Genomic DNA, 18,300 nt, shown 5'->3' with positions numbered 1-18,300 from the left:
TTATTTGTTATATTTTTATTATTCATTATTTTCACTTGACTCGCATAAATAATTTTGTTCGAAGAACATTTTATGCAATTGTACTTCGCAGCACTTCACTTGCAATTTGCAATTTCTAGTTTTAAAAATTAGACAGCGACGTTCTCTAAGATCAGAAGTTGTTGATGACCTTTTGACCTGAATTCTGCAATATGAGATTTTCGGGTCGATTCAGTCGAGACGACCCGAGTGGAGTTTGATGTAAATGTTTCGTACGGAAAAAAAATCGCTTCCCCAGCACCATGTTTCCTCGCACGTTTGGACACTCAATGTTCAATGTACGAAAAAGTCACAATGTTCGGACTCCCTTCAATAATAACCTATGCCCTTTGTCCTAACTTTCTTTTAAACCTTAATCTAATCTCGTCCGGTATTGTGATAAAAGGCCTACGGGTCCAATAATAATAATAAACATAATTTTCAATCTACATAATTATAAATTAATTAATTTGTTTATTTTATTATGATGCGCTTGTTTAAATTTTGTTGAAAAAGCGATTTGATATGTTTACAAAGAGCTCAGTAGGCCAATGCCAATCAGATGTAAACAATTATATACTAAGCTTCCGCTAAAGCTTGTGCTAAATAATCACATGACATTGATATGAAAAAGATTGAGTTTATCATACTTTGTTAATTGAACTAAGGAGGTGTTATTAGGTGTTTAACAGGGTCAAATGTTTTCTCATCAGCTTTAGACCAATACATAACTTACAACGGAATAAGTGTTACGTAAACCATGGTAAGTTGGCAGTAGGCCTAGCTAGTAAATTTTGATTAAGTTCGGTGCTCGAAAATTACTCCACTGCTAGAAACTTTGTTTGGATGGTGATAGTATTAGTAGGTACTCAGCAGGATTCTCGGCATACTTGGTAGTGGGGTATCTGCCACTCTATTTCTATGTATATATTCTTAACAACGCCTGCTGAGCACATAAATTAATCAATTGGATGGATAAATACTTTAGGCTGCATTTTTATTTGATTATTTTTTAGATATTTCAAACAAGGCTGTGATCCATTTCATTTCTTATTCATAATAATAAGACTCAGACTGCGATTTCCCCGTATTTTATATACTTTTGTTTTTGAATATTTTTGTGGGGTTTAATGTTTAATTGTTATCGCTTTTTTGAACATCATGGCAACTCCGTAACAAAGTATTCTGTAAATGCTTGAATAGGCACCGCTCATGAATAAGCGCCTCACCAAGCCTGATTATTTTTTTTTGCTAAGTGCCACTCTCAAATAAGAGTATAAATTACCCTGTTTGTAATAAATACTTTGAGAAACACGGTTTTAAATGTAATGTATACAGTGTTGAAATGGATAATTAACAATGAAGACACAAGCATTCCTTTATGAATGTTTATTTACAATGATGTAGCCGACCTATGATAGGCCTACGGAACTACGTGAGATAGGTAACATGTAGCGGGCACAGAAGCCACGCCAGTGTTTGTATATAAGAGCAGCTTTCGCATTACCGCCACTCTCGAATAAACGCTGCACTGAAGCCTCCAAAAATTGTATATAAGCATTATAAGTTATTCAAACATTTACGGTAGGTGACCATATTTTTGAGAATCATGAAGACAACAGTTTTTATACCTTGTTTTTTCAACCCACTCTCCGCCAATAACGATGGTTTCAAATGAAAATATAATTAAATTTTTCGCCTTTTTTAGAACATTCCCTGCAGCAGTAAATTGAAACTTCGAGAAAAAAATTATTTTTTATTTTTTTTTTATCATGCCTGCTGCTACCCTTTCTCATAATTTGATAAATTTGAATTTGTTTTCCATTTAATTATAGAACTGTCTACATCACAACATTTCAGACTTCCAAATTAACATGATAGTATCTCGAGCGTGTCTAACCGCACCCTCTACAACCAACTAATTTTTACGATATGCATTTACAATTGTTCCAACTCTTCCGATTCGATCAGGAGTCTCCCAACTTTCATACAATCTACCATTCTCTCTAAATTTTGTGTAATTCCTCAGAATTTTTAGAAAAGATCTCCACAATAAAAAAAACTGATAATTTAGTAGGTTTTTATTACCATAACTGAATATTTCCATGTGTGGTTATACATATTTAGATTAATTTAAATTTGTGTTAGATTTCTTGTAAAATGTCATATTTGGTATAGATTTTATGACCGCATGATTGAATTTCTGCTGGTAGTAATAATCACAACTTAGCTTATGTCCTGCCATCCACACTACGTATACTGTAGGCTAAAACACTATTAGCATAAAAAAGAAAAATAGCTGGTAGTTAAACTCAGTGTGTGTTGCAGTGTCAGTGTTTTCAGTCGTTCACTGTTCACTGCATTTATTTCTTCAGAACGTTATAATATGACTGAGTTACAAAATGGAAATGGACAAGAGTTCCATTCAGTAGTGAGTATTATAATTTGAATAAGTACTTGGTTAAATTTTTATCATTAACATCCAGTTTATGATTTCATGGTAGTTGGTATCGAGAATAAAATGCATGAGCATTTAGCAGGCATGAGACTTGTGTGGGGATTCTTCTGTCTAGGGAATTTAGCGGCATATAATTATTATTTCTTACCTCTATCAATGTAGAGTAGATTCTCAGAAGAGTGTTCATCTATTACATATCTTTTTTTTTTAACGTTAAAAATGCTGTCAAAAATTTGCATTTCTTAAAGGATACAGTAAATACGTAAATTTTAGACCCCCAGCTATATAAGAACATGACGTTATAAGAACGTTATAATAATGTTACAGTTATGTGTTAAAAACATTATTTTGTAGAACCGTAAGTATGTACTTAAAACCTAATTTCACAACATCATAACGTTTGAACGTTACTGCAAACATTATAAGAACATTTTGTGTTTGCTGGGCCATTGGAACAGTAATGGTAACCATGTTAGTGTAAATCATAAATCAGTAAATAGATGACAAACTAGACTTTACAGACTGATAAATTTTATTTTTAGACAAGCTTTCAAATGCACATGCAAAATAGAACTTGAGGCACTGTTCAAAACCAGTATTGGATTTTCTCCTGGTGTACAGGTACTTTACCATGATTCATGCTTTTATTAACATTTTTATTGGTTTTTATCAATAATATGTGACAAGGTAGAATATAGTAAATTTCCATATGTTATCAAAGTTTATGGTTGCCTCAAAAAATGTAAAAAAATCAGATATATCCTATATATGATATTTATGTTTTTACTATAAACTTTTGCGATAATTTCAACATCAAACAATCGTTTCAAGGTCGTATCGTACCTGGTTGTGTAACTACTAAATGTCAATCTTTCTATTGGTTGATATCACTTGATATGAGAAAATACCATCTTTGATCACAGTATTTAACATGCAAACATGCCATGCTTTTTATCTCATTCAGAGGATATGATATCATCACACTACATGGCCACGCTCACTAATTCCCCTTTTTCACACATAAACATGCAAAACAGTGTACAGTACCATATATTCCGATGGCGTTATTTTATGTGAGGAGAATTAATAATACAAATAAATATGATGTTTGTCCTACCAGACGTTTTTTCGTACTGACTCTTTACTACTTCCAAAATGTGCAGTTATAGTAAATTTTTAAAAATTTGCTTTGATTCCACAAAATGTATTTTCAATTCAAATCAATTTAATGGATATCACTTTCGTAACAATGGCTCACGTTGGACAATACCCAACGGTGCATCAAAATATAAGAAAAAATAAACTTAAACTAGGAGTAAATTAAACTAAAATGTATATTATGCAAAGTAAAATTTATCAGGCATGTAGGCCTATGTGGTACGGTAGTCTTACAGTGCCGTATTATTTACAGAGTTGCAGTATGAATTGTAAGTTAATATACAGCTAGAACTAATAGACCAAATATGGGTTCATATTTACTATGTAGACCAAGATTATGTTTAGGCCTTGTACTGTAATGTTCACTATTTATTTTATTTTTTCATATATTTCCCTTTAAAATAGGATAAATTTTAACATTAACAATGAAGAAAAATAAATATAATTGGATCCATAAACTACTGTACCCAACTTTGCTTAAATGTAATTTAAAATTCATAGGTGCTACATAGTTACTTTAGTAAGCAAGGCCTATTTTTAGTAACTGTTGAATAAAAAGAATTCAAGTTGGAGGCGTGGTTGTCGAAAGATCATATTGTTCGACTGTCATCAGGTTGCTAAAAATAGACTAAAGTAACTATTCTTAGATGCAAGTAAATAGTGCACACCAGACATTGCAAACAGGACATGCGATAGCATTTTGTTGGAATACTGTAGGCAGTGACCACTGATACACTGTTGTTATTTATTTAATTTTTTTCCCTAGGTCTACACTTTTCCATATTATTTCCTGACCTTAAATTTCCACCTTTAAGTTCGCTTGCAGGGGCCTCCATTGAAAATAGTTTAATGTTGATATTATAATATAGATCATGCTTGTATCCATTCTTTGTGTTTTTGTTGTAGACAAATTAGTACTTTTCACTTCAAATTTAGTTAGAATTTTTAATTTTGAAATTGTAATTTACAAAATGAGTGGAAGTATATGTAATGCTTGTCTCTTGCTACGGTATGGATGTTGTTATAAACGTTTATTAATAATTCATGATTAACACAAGCCTATAATATTTACCAAAAAAAAAAACACCTGTCTTACTATCATACTGTATATTACTGCTTAGGCCTGTTGTTCATTGTAAACTTAATTTCCATTTTGACAATATTTATTTATTTATTTATGTATTTATTTCTTGTTCAACCTGGGTTAACAACTCAGTTGAAAACCAACTGTTATCCTTAGGTGCCCAGGATACGATACACAAAACAATAATCCTAATCTACTTACTTTAATAATAATAATAATAATAATAATAATTAAACTATTTTCAATGGAGGCCCCTGCAAGCGAACTTAATAAAGGTGGAAATTTAAGGTCAGGAAATAATATGGAAAGTGTAGACCTAGGGAAAAAAATTAAATAAATAACAACAGTGTATCAGTGGTCACTGCCTACAGTATTCCAACAAAATGCTATCGCATGTCCTGTTTGCAATGTCTGGTGTGCACTATTTACTTGCATCTAAGAATAGTTACTTTAGTCTATTTTTAGCAACCTGATGACAGTCGAACAATATGATCTTTCGACAACCACGCCTCCAACTTGAGTTCTTTTTATTCAACAGTTACTAAAAATAGGCCTTGCTTACTAAAGTAACTATGTAGGACCTATGAATTTTAAATTACATTTAAGCAAAGTTGGGTACAGTAGTTTATGGATCCAATTATATTTATTTTTCTTCATTGTTAATGTTAAAATTTATCCTATTTTAAAGGGAAATATATGAAAAAATAAAATAAATAATGAACATTACAGTACAAGGCCTAAACATAATCTTGGTCTACATAGTAAATATGAACCCATATTTGGTCTATTAGTTCTAGCTGTATATTAACTTACAATTCATACTGCAACTCTGTAAATAATACGGCACTGTAAGACTACCGTACCACATAGGATTAACACAAGCCTATAATATTTACCAAAAAAAAAAACACCTGTCTTCCTATCATACTGTATATTACTGCTTAGGCCTGCTGTTCATTGTAAACTTAATTTCCATTTTGACAATATTTATTTATTTATTTATGTATTTATTTCTTGTTCAACCTGGGTTAACAACTCAGTTGAAAACCAACTGTTATCCTTAGGTGCCCAGGATACGATACACAAAACAATAATCCTAATCTACTTACTTTAATAATAATAATAATAATAATAATAATAATAATAATAATAATAATAATAATAATAATAATGATAATAATATAATTCGCTAAGAACAACATTAATGACATTAATAATAATAATAATAAAGATAATAATAATAATAATAATAATAGTATTAATAATAAGAATAACAACAACAAAAACAATAATTATTATCTAATAATAATAGTATTAATAATAAGAATAACAACAACAAAAACAATAATTATTATCATTATTATTACATTAATTGGATTAAGTTAAGCCAGCAATTAAAATGCTAAGTAAATTGTTTTAACTGCCATCTAATACTGTAATTCATAAGAACACATTAACATTAATAATAATAATGATAATAACATTAATAGGATATGGATAATACTTAATATTCGTAAATGATTATGATTGTAATTTAAATGAAGAGAAATAAGTATGTAATCCAAAATCAACCCAAATAACAAAAAAAAATGGTTATAACTTGACAATTGGTATTTTCAGGTCTGTATAGTGCTTTTCTATATATTGGTTGCAGATTAGCTTGAGAAATATTAGGCGTCATGGTCGCACCTTACATAAGAATTTACATAGTTGATTACTGCCTTTAACGAATTGTGGAATGCTGTTTTAAAGAATATGTGCATTATGTTTTTTACAGATATTCAGAGAGATTTATCTCGCAATGTAAAATATTACATCATGGCATTTGAAAACATAAAAAAGCTACAATTTTTAATTTATTTGTTTAGCAAGATTGACACTTATCAATGATTTTATCTGTGATTTCCATCTTATGGCCTAGCTCTTCAATATTTATGAGTTTTTATAAAATATGGCCTGGTGATCTTGACAATGAAAATGACCAGCTCCTTCTAGATACAAAGTGAACCAACAAATATGAGGTCGTGAGAGCACCTACTAAGTCTACAGTTATTTGGATAAGTTGTTATCTACTTTATTCTTTATCTTATTGAGAGTGAATGATATTTGATTGAACACTGTGTGACCTGGTTAGATTTTGAGTCATATTGTCCAAAGTACATTTAAAAGCAAATCTTAGTCAACTTCAGTGGGTGAAAGTATCACATACCATTCAATTAATGAACCATGTAACTAATTTATCCATAGAACATAAATTAATACTAATATTCTGAATGAAGTTTAGCATTTACTGTAGATTGGTTTGTGGAAAGAGTAAGTTGATGAAGGACAAACTCAGTTATGTTGATGTAACCCTGTCAATTTTTCAACAATTTTTTGGTTGATTTTGTTAGTTTTTTATGGTTCTTGGGTAGAAAGCAGGTACAGTACTAGACTAATACTATAGTGGTACCTGCCCTAGTGAGCCTGGTCTACAGTAGTGTATAATTTGTTTTTAAACTATAACACCTTTTATAATTTAATTTTGTCAATCAATACAAAGTGAATCTGTTCTGTTATATAATCTATAGATAGGCCTACTGAATTTCATCATGAATTTTAAAACCAGGCTCTGGAGAAAAAAAACATTCTTCATATGTTTTACAACAGATTGTTTTTAAGACACAAAAAGCATATTTGATAAAAAAAACTTGGGATGGAGATACAGATTTTTGACTATAAAAAAACTGGGAAGGGGAGGGGTGGGTGGAGAGGGGCTATTCTCCACTTTACCCCCAGTTTTTAAATATTCAACAATCTGTATCTCATTAACCTCCATGGGTATAATATATTGTTTTTCCTCATTTATGATGTTTATGAATTTTTAAATATTGATACCAGATAATTATATTTTTTTTTAATGTAAACGCCATTGAAGTGTATAAATCAGTAAAGCTGGACACACACTGCGTTATCTGTCTCTTATACACATCTAGATGTGTATAAGAGACAGTATATATACTGGTATATATAATTTTTTTTCCGGAGCCTAGCTTTAATAAAAATTATAATACATTGATAATATAATGCCTGATTATCATGATGATGTCTGAATGCATTATGATGCATAATAGTGTCTGAAATGCATAATAATGTCTGAAATATGTATTATGTTGTAATATTCTACATAATTATTATTATTATTATTATTATTATTGTTATGTTACTAAAACCTGCCTTACTTAAGGGGAACTTAATAGACAATTGAGAAAGTAGAAATGCTTATTATTGTTGTTTTGATGTTGTAGTTATTGCTGGCTTTGCAGCATTGTTGTTTATAATAATAATAATAATGATAATGATAACAGACCTGTCAACCCGTACGCATTCGCCGTAAGTCTTACGCATTCCAATAAAATCTTAAGCAAACACCGGCAAAACTTATGCTTATCCTAAAAAAAGTAAATAATAAAAAGTAATGAATTTTACTATAACTAACATCCATAATCATAACATTCTACCTCCATGTTTCAATAACTACTGTATCTGAGATTATTACAAACTCACTAATATCGATAAGCCCTTGGGGGCCCCCGGCCACTGTCCGTGCCTTCGGCACTCATTATGTCTCACCCGATCTTACTCTTTGAAATTTCTCAAGGTTGACAGGTGTTTGATAATAGTAATTCTTTATTGGTCTTCATTCAAATTGGAAATGGGAAATTCAGGCTGGGCCCCCCTGGGGACATGTGGTAGCCACAGTGCAGAGCCACCCAGCTTAACTACAGTACAACACAAAATACGGATACAAACATTGTCCTTAACCCGCCTTCAAGCGATCAAACACTTCAATTGAAACCCAATGCTGGCTGGGTTTGAACCAGGGTCTTCAGCACCAGAAGCAGGAACAATTTATCTTGGCCAACTGCTCAGCTCATAAAAATTAAAGGAGCTTTATTGGGTGGCCTCTCCTTTAATGTATTTGTTGCAAAAAATTATCTCTTTTGGGAAATGATACCATTTTGATACTGACTAGAGGAATAATAAAAAATACTTCAATTGTTCAATATTATAAGTATGTACATCATTTTTAATCTAGACTGATATTTTTTTCAGTCAGCATCGGGGGAGAAGAGAGAGCATTTATACAAAGTGTTGGTGATCGGTGATTTAGGTGTCGGGAAGACGAGTGTCATTAAGCGATATGTTCATCAATTCTTTTCTCAACATTACAGAGCTACAGTATCCTTTTAGTATTGATCGATCAGTCACTCAATGTTATTTCCTACTATGAGCAGAAAAATGTATTTTAAAAAATGAACAATCTAGTGAAATAAAGTAGAAAAATAATTTTATTATTTATTATTTTGATTGTAGTTATTATCACAGTACAGTAAAGATGGCTTACAACCAGTGGCGGCACCAGGATTTCCCTGACGGATGCCAGAGTTATAACCTTTGATGTACCGAGATGTGCGTCCTTTTTTTTAATTGCCTTGCTCCGATGATCTTTAAAAAAGAAAATAAGATCGCGAAGAAAGGTATTATAAAAAATCTTGCCTAAAGCATTCCAGTACTATATTTGTAAAAGAGAATTCCATCCATGGGTATAATATATTGTTTTTCCTCATTTATGATGTTTATGAATTTTTAAATATTGATACCAGATAATTATATTTTTTTTTAATGTAAACGCCATTGAAGTGTATAAATCAGTAAAGCTGGACACACACTGCGTTATCGCGATATTTTAAAATGCAACGAGATGGCACATGCGCAAAACAGATTGTTTTTACTGAAGATCTGCTCAGACTACCTTTGATACAGTGATAATCAGCAGCAATGTCGTGTCATCAAGTACTCATAAAGAGTGGAGATGGATTTATTTTACAGATGGTCATACGACTGCTGTACAACACAATATGTACTCATCTTTAGACAACTCTTTTGTTTGACAGTCATAAGAATCAGTGCATGACAATCCTCATGGTGGTAGTAGATAAAGCTTTCCCTGTCTTTTTATTATAGCAGTATTATTTACATTTATTTAGAATAGGAATGCATATGATTCATCCCATATATGAAGTATTCTTAACCTAAATATTTAGATTGGAGTGGATTTTGCGCTTAAAGTTATCAACTGGGATGCAGACACATTGATTCGCTTACAATTATGGGATATTGCAGGTAGGGGTTTTACCACAGTTGTTTTTGAAAATAACCCATAATGCAGTGTGTTATGGAATAATGCAGGTAGGATTTTGTAACAGGTTGAATTAAAATGACCCACAATGCAATCTGTTGTAGAATAATGCAGGTATGTTTTTTAACAGAATATTGTCAAATTTCCCAAAATTCAATATGTTATTTGATATACTGAATGGAGTATTAAAAGCATTTCATTTCAAGATTTAGTGTTAGCAAGTGTTTTAATTGTTTAAAAAAAATTCAGGAAAGAGGAAAATACAAATTGTTGAAATCGACCCATTTTTCATGCAAGTCTGCAATTAAAATTTCAAGAAAGATTATCTCTCAAATCATTCTTTATTTAGTATTAAATTTAAAAAAAATGTAACATAAACCCCCCAAAATATGCAAGCCCACAATCAACACACAGATTAATTGTCAACACCATGAATATTACATACTATACATATAATACCTTTGAGTTTGACTTAAAATCCATCTGTAACATCTGTTGTAAATTATTAGCTCTCATGGCCTCCCATAGTTGTTGTTATGCAGACGATGCGGATTACAGAATATAATGTGACTCCCCTGTTACTTATTGCATTTTGTATATTTATATGTTGTTCACGATCAATGCAAGGGATATTGGTGACGAGGATTTATGAATTGCGCTACAATAAATCTATGTATCAAATCAACATATTAATTAGGATTCTACTTTTTTAGTATATCTATATCTAAAGAAAGTAGACAATAATAAACATAAAACCAGTTCAAGTATTATCTTATTTCATTGTAATCTAAAAAATTTCAAAATGTAAGCCAGAATGTAAGGGTAATGTTCTGCATTTCATCATAATTTTGAGAGTTAATAATGAACATTTTTTTTCTCAGGGCAAGAGAGGTTTGGAAACATGACTCGTGTGTATTATAAGGAGGCTGTCGGAGCATTTATAGTCTTTGACGTGACAAGAGTGTCTACATTTGAAGCTGTTGCCAAGTGGAAGAACGATTTGGATAGCAAAGTTCAACTTCCAAATGGTAGTAATATACCTGTTGTATTACTAGCAAACAAGGTTTGTCTATTAAATTTGTACTGTATCAGTTTATAGTTTAGTTTATTAGGATATATGCTTTTGAAACAGCGGCACCAGGGCCTGATCAAGTATGCACGTGCCCCCTCCGTTTCGCCACTCATTTTTAAACTTCAATGCATATATTGAAATTAGCACTAATTAGCGTTACTCACTTATCTGTTCTTAGTATTGTGCCTTGCCCCCCTCCCCCTTTTTTTTTTTAAATTGTGGATCTGCTCCTACCTACAGGTAGTGCATCCTTGATACAATATGACAGTTTTTTCATCCAAGTTACATACACCGGTCCATATCAAGACTTAGGTAAAAATAATGAGTTATCAAAATACACAAAAATAAACACACTTGAGTAAATACCAATGGATATAGACTTGCCACAAGTCTCTAATTTATGTCAAGAAACTTGTTATGTTGTTAAATTTGGAAGCGAATATGTAATATGGAATGCCAGTGGTGCCAATATCGATTTATTTTTAAGCATTTTCACTGATTAAAACAAAGTTGAGGGACTGGAACCCAGTCTACTATGGGTACTAAACACAACCAAAGGAACCAAACGAATCTGATGAGTAGATTTAAAACATGTTAGAAAAGAGTTTTTTTAAATTAAAAAAAAAGTAAAATATATAAAAAAAAGAATTATAATAGTAAAAAATGAAAATAATAGCAATGAAATCATTTGTAACGTAGAGAGAAATCGCTACACATTTCAGTGCAATCGTTGTACTGTGTACCAGCCCCTGATGCAATCGGGAAGGCTCAATCAGGATCAACGAAAGCTGTTGTCGATAGGGTGTAGCGATTTTATGGAAACCGAGCATTACAAATGTGAAGCAGAACAATGTCTTATCCATGCCCTGGTACAAAATCAGGTTTAAATCTTCTTTATGAGATATTTTAAATTAGCAATTAAAAATATAGGTCAACTTTAATAGTAGTGGTATAGATCATATGAAAAAATACTGATTGAAGTTTAGAAATTATGTTTTTTATGTATCCTATTAGTTTTAATTATTTGTATCGTCAAAGTTTATATTGTAAATTTGTTATTAAGGGGAAGTAAATGGACTGGAATTTTATGTTCAAAATCTGTCAATGTGTTCTTGTTCGTGCCCTTGGATAAGACACTTGGCAATAATTAGTTATCCTTCAGAGTATAAAGTTGTTGGTCCAGGGTACATTAGCAGCTCAAAAACAAATTTGGTACACTATTTAAAAATACCAACATTTGCGGTTCCCCAGAGACATAATCCAAATTTCCTTGTTGATATACCCTGCAAAATTATACATTTACGCTGTGTTGATATGGTGTTTATAATAATAATAATTATAATAATAATATTAATAATAATATTAATAATAATAATAATATTAATAATAATACAAAAATAATAATTGCATCTCTAATGTGCTGATTCAATATTACTATGATTAAATTAATATTATTGCCCCGGTCTTTTAATTCTTCCAAAAATTTTACGAAGGTTCTATAGTTGCAGCCATATTCAGCGTTTTTAGCATGCAACTCAATTAGGTACACATTAAAGCAATACTTATAAAGTGCCTTGCCGCTAAAGGGCACAAACAAAAGCAACCAGCCTCAGATGCAGAGCCAATGCCCCGCTGTCCTTCCGATACTAATAGTATTAAGTTTGTCCTTTAATCTATGATTTAATTATCATCCAAGTTAGGTCTATAAATTTATGAATGCAGTATGAACAAATTCCATTATTATTCATAATTTATATTTTTGTATTTTTTATTCCATAAGAGTTCTGCTTAACATGACCCAGGTCAAGTTGAGCAAATTAGTTTCACCTCTATTATAATTAATGTGTTTTATTTACATGTTTAAAATAATTATAATCACGCACAATTCAGGTTTGATGTTTAAATTGTATTGCCATTGTTAAAAATTAAACAAGGAACTCATACACCTTAATTCCTGTATGCGACAACGAAACCTTAGTTCAAACTATCTTCACGAGTACTGTGCAAAAACCAACCTTTACTATTGCAGCCCCCACCTTATCTCACTGGACTTTTGAACAACTGAACTGTTTATAATTCGTAAAGGCGAGACTTCTTTTCATTCCTTGTTTTGCGAACTCAAAAAAAAATTCATTTATTTATTTTTTTTTTTTTGTGGGTGTCATTATGGGTGGGTGGGAAAAATAATTGGCAATAAATTTTTCTTTATTTTCAAATACTGTAGTATTCCCAGAGACTTCCAGGCGGGGAGGGGGATGGGGGAAGTTTGCGAAACTAGGTGGAAAAAAAGTCTTACCAAACCTTTTAAATATACTTGAAAAGTGTTTCAATTTTTAATGGGTTTTTTTTTTTATCACAATATATTTGATGTTTTAATAAATTTATATCTTAATGTCACCTTTTGTAAAAGGATGCAGTAATTCACAGATGATCTTATTCAAGCCTAAGTATGACATTCATGAATATGATGTCATTTTAATAATTTTAGGTCATTTTGGTTTCTTTTGCATATTTGTACACTGTAATTATTGTAACTGTACTCAAATTTTTAGGTATTAAAACTTGGTGAAGCACCTTGAAGAGTTTTAATTATAAGAAGCTCTACTATATACATAATTTAATCTTTATTATTATAAACATCCACATACCAATTACAAATTCAAAATGAAAGTATCTGCACAGAAACACTGCACAATGTTTTACACACTAGAGAAATACTGTAGGTACAAGATGCTATCGAAAACAGAACCCTAGTTTTAAATTTAAAGTACCAGTATTGAATGATTAACGAGCACCCAGCAATCGCATAAAGCTTAATGGATACCTGCAGTGTTCTTTGATGCTGAATTTGTAGTACAAATGTTTTTATTGCTTGAAACATTGACTTATACAATACAATTTGATTTGTGCATTTAAAGATGTATTCTCCCCTGAAACTACAATAATCTTGAAATTAACTTGCCCATTTTGTAGTAACATACAAAATTATTAACTTGAGCATTGAATTTAAAATGATAAAGATAAAATTATGGGTAAACATTTTTATTTACACTAACTTCTATGTTCAAGTTGATAATGTTTATGTTACTTCAAAATGAGCAAGTTAATTTCAAAAATTGTTTTGGTATTTCCATGAGACAATACACATTTAAAAGGATGCATTGAGTAATCAACATCCAATGATACACAAATTAAATTTTCGATAATTTACGAAGTATTTTTGAGAATTCTTAATTTATGTGTCAGATATTTAAAAGTCATGTGCAAAAAGTAAGGTGAGACCTTTTTTATTCCTTGTTTCGCGTACTTATTTTTTTAAAGGTCATCGGAGGAGGGCAGAATAACAATAAAAATGAAATTTAGTTTTCTTATTTAGCAAATAGTTTTGCCAAAAACATCCAGATGGAGGAGAAAATAAAAATAAAAATTTTATTGGTGAATGCTTCAAATTGATATAATTAGGAAGAAATACACATATCTTATCTTTGGATATTTCAAGGCTGTGGAGGATATAATAAAAAAAAAAGCTTTTATTTTTTTTCTGAAATTTCCACTTTCTGGTGGCGGCAAGTGTGCTAATTGGCCAAAAATAAAATGTTATCTTTAATCAAAATCATCAATATTTGCAGTACAAAGAGTACAAAACACACACTTTGGGGTGGGGGGAAGGGATTGAAAGTAAAGGCATAAGTACTCTTTTCATGAAAAGATAAAATGTTGATCTCAAAAAGACACAAATCAACATTTTTTTGCGTACTCTTTCAGGGGGAGGTAGGGGGTCACAGAAAAAGTATGTTTTGTACTCTTTTGAAAATGTTGAAAATCATGGATGACCCCTAAACAAGTATAAAAAAGTCTCACCTAAATAACTGTATTTATGCTGCCAGGAACGTATTATCTTGTTCTGATTTTCCATTGAAAGCTAATAAAATATGCAAAAGTAAAGGCTTAATCAATTTCAGATTTATCAGCTGTACACAGACATTATAATGGACTGTATATTTATAACATCAGTACTGTACCTGTAATGAAAATTGTTGTATTACATATAGATTGTTGACACTTTTAGAAAAAGAAAATGAAACTCTTGGAAAACATTTTGTTGTCAATTGCGAGTTCAGCTTTTAAAAGCCACAGCAATTTAAATCATGCTCTTATAGTTTCTAACTGGTTTCTTGTTTTTGTTTTATAGTGTGACCAAGCAAAAGAAGGTTTAGTGCAAAACAATTCTCAAATGGATGAATATTGTAAAGATAAAGGTTTCATTGGATGGTTTGAAACATCAGCTAAAGAAAACATCAACATAGATGAAGCTGCAAGGTTTTTAGTTACATCAGTAAGTGAATCTGCCTTTGCATCCAATTAAACCTAGAATGGTGTCAGTGATAGTGCAATAAATTGTATCAACAGTAATGTGATGGTAATACTAAAATGGCACTAGGGATGGTGCTAGAGTGGTAGTACTGATGATGGTGCTAGAGCTGATGCCAAGAGTATGGCATTAGGGATTGTGCTAGAGTGGTAGCACTGATATGATGGTGCTAGAGCTGATGCCAAAAGTATGGCACTAAGGATTGTGCTAGAGTGGTAGTACTAATGATGGTGCTAGAGCTAATGCCAGGAATATGGTAAGGCGAGAGGAGGGTGGGAAAAAATCAAAATAAAATTTTGTTTCCTTATTTAGCAAATAGTTCTGCCAAAAACATACGGACAAAAGAGAAAATAAAAATAAATTTTATTGGTGAATGTAAGTCTAGTAATTGGATGGTTAAATGCTTTAACTTTACATACTTGGCAAGAAATAAACATGAAATGAAATTACTTATTTTTTTAGACTTCAGGGCAGAATAATAAAAATTGAAAAAAACAATTATTTTTTTCCCATGTTTTCCATTTTTTCTTGGCGGTAGGTATTCTAATTGCCAAAAAATAAAATTTTATTTTTATCTGATATCATCATAATTGGCAGGCGAGGGGTTTGCTAAACCAGGTAAAAAATAAGTCTTGTCTAAAAAAGATGGCACTTTTCACAGGGATAGTACTTGGGATATTGCTAGATCTGATAAGGTAATTTTTTTCCCATCCCCATTAATAATTTGGTACATGATGTAATGCATTCATTGTGTCTTGTTTTCAGATTCTTACAAATGATAAAGAGAATCCTGTAGATAGAGATCAAGACAAAGACAAGATTGACCTTGATGCTCATGATGCAGGAGAATCAGAAGGAAAGGGATCGTGTTGTTAACTACATATTAACACTCTATCATCTGAACCCATTCCTTCTCATTCTGTATGCGAGGAGTCACAAGACAGCAATACTCAATTTGACATTTTAACTTCATCAAAACAGGATAGAATCCAGATCTTTTTGATTCAAACTTTCAACACGATATGTGTTGATGTCAAACAAATAATATATTTAAATTCAAAAATAATTAATCAATATAAAGTTAGAAACAGCTAAATAATTAAGCAAGATCAATTTAATAATTTAGTTTTCGAACTGTTGTAAATAATTTAAATTTCTTAAATTTTCTTTGAGGATTTTTATAATTTATTTGGCAACTAAATTCAAACAATTTATCGTTCTTTCTTGTTTGAAATAGTTTACTGTTTGTTTTTGTGGTAACAAAAAGTCATGTTTATATTTTCATTTATTATTACACTATTGTATTTTATTGCATTTGATACAAAGTTATTGTGGCTGATAAAATTTGACAATCTATTTCTATAAAATGTTTTCTTAAAATAGCAACCTTTTGTTTGTAAACTATGTAACTATCCACTATTCGATTTATAGGGAATCATAATAAAAACCTTTATAATGTTTCTCTTACCTTTACCATGTTTGTAATAATAATAATAGTTGGATTTGTAGAGCGCATCATGCGAAAAAGCCTCTATGCTTGTATTTTGTGTTTATGTTGTAAATAGCTTACCAATGAAGCTATTACACAGTATCGGTTCCTGTTCCTTGTCGTTTACATTCTATGGACATAAAATGTTAAATACAGTACAAAGAACCTCCATAGTTACCGTAAGTATTTGAAATTAATGAAGGTTTATTTTACTTGGTAGTAACACCAGTATTATTACACATTCAGATATTTTTTATGGAAATCAAATCATGAATACTTAACTCTTAAATATTGTAGGATTGATGTTTTGCTCTAACGTGTTAATATTGTACCGAATGCTCTTATATATCAGTAAAACTACTGTATCCTCTAGCGAATATCAGCAATAGAGTATTATTAGACTACTTCTGTATATTCAAAGCATTACTTAAATAAAGAAAACTGAAAGAAAAAAGGACAAGGTAATATAATTGTTTGATCAAAGGCTGATCCATATGAATTTGTATTATTTTGCTATACAAAATCTTTACCATAATTGTGCACAAATTAGTGTAAAATTTAAGAATATTTGGAAGGCATTGCAAATGAACTACTGTATAATCATACAATAGTCTTTCAAGAAAATATAGGTATTTCTAATTACAATTTGATTGGGCAATCATACATGTAAATAAAATTTATTATAAAAACATTGCCTAACATTTTCTGTTGATTTTGTATTCTGGCAACAGATTCTCAAATATGATGCAGAGAATGGATTTAAAATTGTCATTTGTTTATTGTTTGTGAACAAATATAGCATTGGTATCATTGGATTGTAATCCAGTTCCTTTGCATTGTGCTGCAGAAGCAAGTTTTTGGCACATTCTCTACCATCTTATTATTTCCTGCTAGCGCTCCACCCCCCTCAATTTATCATCAAGCCCTCCACAATACCCCTAGATTTCCATGTATCAAATGAAAGGGTAAAAAAATCGCTTTAAATCTTTCTTTCTGAAATGAATGCGTGCTATATTAGAAAACCAGATCGTTTTTAATTTGTTATGTAATATACTTATATAGTGGATTCCAATAATGCCTCAAAAGCAGACACAAACATGAGTCAATGACGTGTCGCGCAACTGACCAGCGTATTGTTGAGGGAGTGCTCACACAGAGTACAGACAAATCTGTAAGCCAGTGTAGAGTGTGCCAGTGTGTACTTTAAGGTATACTCTTTGAGCTAATAAACTTTTAAAATCTGATATCTGATTTTGCTTACTTTGTGTGCTTACGTTGTGTGTACTTAAAACGAAAACCATAAGGTTTTTTGTAGGAAAAGGCCAGCAAGTCATTGTAAGTTAGAAAAGCAATGTACAGTACTAATTAAAGCCAGGCTCCAGAGGAAATAAACATTTTTGTTGTTTTGTTTTCTAAGATACAAAAAAAGTGTTTGACAAACAGAGTAGGTAAACGTTTCCCACAAAA

The 18,300-nt window shown here is 31.0% G+C and overlaps 1 protein-coding gene across 2 annotated transcripts; it reads left to right on the top strand.

Moving 5' to 3' along the window:
- Positions 1-567: 567 nt before the first annotated feature.
- Positions 568-18,077, top strand: LOC117103058 (ras-related protein Rab-32-like). 2 transcript variants are annotated; one of them, XM_033243529.1, is made up of 7 exons: positions 568-781; positions 2,394-2,449; positions 8,814-8,939; positions 9,806-9,884; positions 10,782-10,963; positions 15,165-15,308; positions 16,110-18,077. In XM_033243529.1, the coding sequence occupies exons 2-7, from the start codon at positions 2,405-2,407 to the stop codon at positions 16,218-16,220; spliced, it is 687 nt and encodes a 228-aa protein (XP_033099420.1). In that variant the 5' UTR covers positions 568-781; positions 2,394-2,404; the 3' UTR covers positions 16,221-18,077. The 2 variants fall into 2 exon arrangements, with proteins under 2 accessions (XP_033099420.1, XP_033099421.1); XM_033243530.1 differs by lacking the exon at positions 2,394-2,449 and having other exon boundaries at positions 569-781.
- The last annotated feature ends 223 nt before the right edge of the window (positions 18,078-18,300 follow it).

Source organism: Anneissia japonica, unplaced genomic scaffold (assembly GCF_011630105.1).
Source record: "Anneissia japonica isolate Jap-2015-1 unplaced genomic scaffold, ASM1163010v1 scaffold284975_len822289_cov185, whole genome shotgun sequence".
Classification (NCBI taxonomy): domain Eukaryota; kingdom Metazoa; phylum Echinodermata; class Crinoidea; order Comatulida; family Comatulidae; genus Anneissia; species Anneissia japonica.
Note: the sequence above shows the minus strand (reverse complement) of the source record. Positions and strands in the feature narration are given on the sequence as shown.

Coding starts and splice junctions, on each gene's coding strand:
- LOC117103058 (XM_033243529.1), top strand. CDS start 2,405: ATGACTGAGTTACAAAATGGAAATGGACAAGAGTTCCATTCAGTA. Junction 2,450..8,813: donor GACAAGAGTTCCATTCAGTA/GTGAGTATTATA, acceptor TATTTTTTTCAG/TCAGCATCGGGGGAGAAGAG. Junction 10,964..15,164: donor TTGTATTACTAGCAAACAAG/GTTTGTCTATTA, acceptor TTTGTTTTATAG/TGTGACCAAGCAAAAGAAGG.